Raw genomic sequence first — 3,669 nt, 5'->3', positions numbered from 1 at the left:
TGTGTGTGTGTGTGTGTGTGTGTGTGTGTGTGTGTGTGTGTGTGTGTGTGTGTGTGTGTGTGTGTGTGTTTGTGTTCGATGCACAACCTCATAAAATAGTCATAAAACAAGATTGAAACATCTTCATCACTGCTGCATGCTGTGCCTGAATCTATGTTCATGCTTTGCAACAAGCATGAAACTGTCATTTCTACTTTTTTTTCAGCTTAAACTTTCAGCGTGAAGGAAGAACACGTTCAGTGATTCAGACTTACCTTGATATCTGACAAGGACTGCTCCAGCCTGAGGATTGATGCTGTGGAAGCGGATGGAGATCTGATTGCTGTGACTTCTTACTACCAAACCCCTCATTAGAATGGACTCGTTGGCCAGCACTGTGTTCTCGCTGTTTAGAACATCTTCAAAGATCACTTTGTCTCCTTCAGAAAGATTCACATTCATCACCTGACAAAAAAGGAGTACAGATTATATTGTTTGCACATGAAAATAATACTAGAAAAATCCACGTTCTGTGTCATTCTGTGAACTTTCCTAGAGAATGTTGGCTGTAGAGAGAATTTTCTAAGTTTCCGATACCACCACCATCTTTAATGTTTTTTGTTTGTTTGTTTTTTTTTAAATGAAATGCTATGTTTTATACAAGATGCAATGGGATGCTAACTTTCCAAGAAGTTCAACTTTTGTCACAGAAAAAGTTGGAGAATATTTTTCTATGAGTCTTTAGAATCTTTAAGATGTGAATGTGAATGAATTTGTGTTGTTTTTGGTCAGCAGTGGTTTTTTTGCCTTGGAACTCTTCCATGGACGCCATTTTTGCCCAGGCTCATTCTTATTGTTCGATCATAAACAGTGATCCTAACTGAGGCAAGTAAGGCCTGCAGTTCTTCAGATGTTGTTGTATTTTTTATGACCTCCTGAATTAGTCAGTGATGCGCTCTTGATGTGATTTTGATAGGCCAGCTACTCCTCAGAAGTTAGATAGTTATAAATAAAGTTATAGATAGTTGATGTAGTTTCTTATCTCTTTCTTTAGATCATGGGATAGTGTATTGACCTACTTCACTTTGTCAGACAGGTTCTATTTGAAGGATCTTAGTAGATCTGGCAGCAATCAGGTCTAGCTGTGGCTAGTGAAATCGAATTCAGTTTTACAAAAAATGTTAATTACACGGTTAAATAAAGAGGTAATCTTAAAACATGAACCTCCACCAGGGAAGTTCACTCTCTTGGCAGCATTTACATTTAAGGGAATAGTATTGCATTTTGTATATATATTCATTTTGTTTTCTCTGTTTTTTTAAAACATAGTTTAAGATGTTTGTAGTGCAGTAAAAGTCAGATTAGTGTAGCACAACAGTTTACTTTGATTACTCAAACATTATGTATGAGTAGATAATGGATAACAGTTACTGATTTGTAAATAACTGGACATGAATAAGTTGAGCTTAGTTCTAACCACCTAGGTCAGCTTAGTGATATTTAGAATCCCTATTTACCATTTCTTTTGCCTATATGTTGTCAATACAAATAATGTCAGTAGCAAACATCGCTTCAAATAGCTCTCTATAGCATTATTATGACTTTGACTTCAGAGCAATTATTAGCATTGAAGGAGACATCAAAGCTCAAAAGTGACAAATTAAATTTTTGTTATTAATAACCGTTATTATTGTTTTATTTCACAGTGGCTTTCACAAACAAAATAATACATTAATACTAATACTTTAGATGTTTTTAATATGAAATAAATCTCGTTCACTTTGAGTTCATTGAACAAACGTGGATGTTGGTTTTTAAGTTGCTTCACTAAATAAGAAATATTTTTCCCTTGAAGAAGCATTGTTCCCCTGAAGCATTGTTTGTGTTTTACCTTTTGTGAATTAATCATCAATTATAATCATTATTAACAAACAAGGACCCTTGCATTTTCAGAATTTTGCTATTGAATGGTACCATAAGCATCAGTTCTAGATGCATCCCTACTGTTGACCGTCATGGACTTCCCTCAGCAGTTACCTGACTTCAACAACAATAAACAATTACGGGGGAACATTGTTAGTTTCAACCAGGAATGCCCAATACAGAAAGGCCTGGAACCGGATCTCTGTTTAAAAAGTCTGGGACTCTGATTATTACCCAGAAGGCAAACGGAGCTTGGATACAGCTGAGAAGGGGACTCGCCCAGCTCTAACTGCTTTTCAGTCTCCGAATGTTGATACTGCCTGCTCTGAATGCATGCTTGCCAGAGATGCCTTGCAGTCAAGCATGAATCTTCAGTCACATCCATTATCAGCAGCTCTCATCCAAATCCGTGCTCTGCATAACTAACTGGGTTAACTTATAGTGGCCTGGAAAATACCCCCCAAGGATCTGTTTATTATAAAGGTTTTTACTTTTGCTGTTTCACAAATGATTAAAAATGGAATCGCAACAATTTGGACTTTTTGAGTACAGGATATTTTACTAAAGCAATTTAGCAGAAACAAAGCAAAACCCAAGTCAAATAATAATAATCACATAAACAAATCACTTGATTTATAATTATTGAATTACATCCTATAAACTGATGCTGGTTTCTAATGTTAATCCTGGAAGGAGAGAGGTTCGAAGAAAGAATGCGCATGCCTTGGCCACTACAGATTTATCTCTAATTGGTGTAGTTATACTACTCCAACGGGAAGGCAGTCAAATCCTTGGAAGTTGCAATCCAGTGGGAAATAGCCAAATTCTTGGAAATTATAATCCAACACAGCAAAAATGAGTAGAGAAAAAGACAAAATTTATAAATCCAGTTTGTTGGTCCAAAGTGTTTGGGCAGTGGTTGCTCCACTGTTTCTTACTGTATTATACAACTATGAATTCCCAGAGTCAGATCTTTAAATGATGCTCTCCTATTCATTGCACGGAACAAGAGGAAGAACCCCAATGTTCCTGTTTTATACTCATGTGCCCATATGCATCACCTCCTCTTTTACCTCCTTCATGTTCTCCATCATCCAATTACTTACTGCACATAATATCCTCCTGTATATATCCACTTAATGTATATAATGTTCTCTCTCTCTTTTTGCACAGTTGAGGAGCGTGTCAGGATACATTTCACTGCGTGTTGTACTCGTATAACTATGCATGTGACAAATAAAGAATCTTGAATATGATTATGACATATAAATCCTCTTTTAAGACACACCCTTGTCAACAAGCTTCTTCTCTCTGTTTTTCACATTTCATATACATGATTTAAAGCAAAGTTCAAACATTAAAATCACTTAATTATCGTGGTTACATTTTCTTCTTTTCTATGTTGTACTTTAACATGATCTCACATTAACTGCATCACATGCGAATGTTCAGTCCCATATGAATATACAGGGTGGGCCATTTATATGGATACACCGTAATAACATGGGAATGGTTGGTGATATTAAAGTCCTGTTTGTGGCACATTAGTATATGTGAGGGGGCAAACTCCTCAAGATGGGTGGTGAATGACCATGGTGGCCATTTAGAAGTCGGCCATCTTGGATACAACTATTGTTTTTTTCAATAGGAAGAGGGCCATGTGACACATCAAACTTATTGGTAATGTCACAAGAACAACAATGGTGTGCTTGGTTTCAACGTAACTTTATTCTTTCATGAGTTATTTACAAGTTTCTGACCACTTAT

General features: G+C 36.3%; 1 protein-coding gene across 4 annotated transcripts in view; it reads right to left on the bottom strand.

The window, feature by feature from the left end:
• sez6b (seizure related 6 homolog b) overlaps positions 1-3,669 on the bottom strand; it is a 269,739-nt gene that overhangs the window by 85,364 nt on the left and 180,706 nt on the right. For all 4 annotated transcript variants that reach the window (XM_005750354.1, XM_005750355.1, XM_005750356.1 and 1 more), the window contains exon 4: positions 255-444. In XM_005750354.1, coding sequence (XP_005750411.1) covers positions 255-444 — 190 coding nt within the window. The remainder of the gene's footprint in view (positions 1-254; positions 445-3,669) is intronic.

This window comes from Pundamilia nyererei, unplaced genomic scaffold (genome assembly GCF_000239375.1).
Source record: "Pundamilia nyererei isolate P.nyererei 1_Seehausen unplaced genomic scaffold, PunNye1.0 scaffold00270, whole genome shotgun sequence".
Lineage (NCBI taxonomy): Eukaryota > Metazoa > Chordata > Actinopteri > Cichliformes > Cichlidae > Pundamilia > Pundamilia nyererei.
Note: the sequence above shows the minus strand (reverse complement) of the source record. Positions and strands in the feature narration are given on the sequence as shown.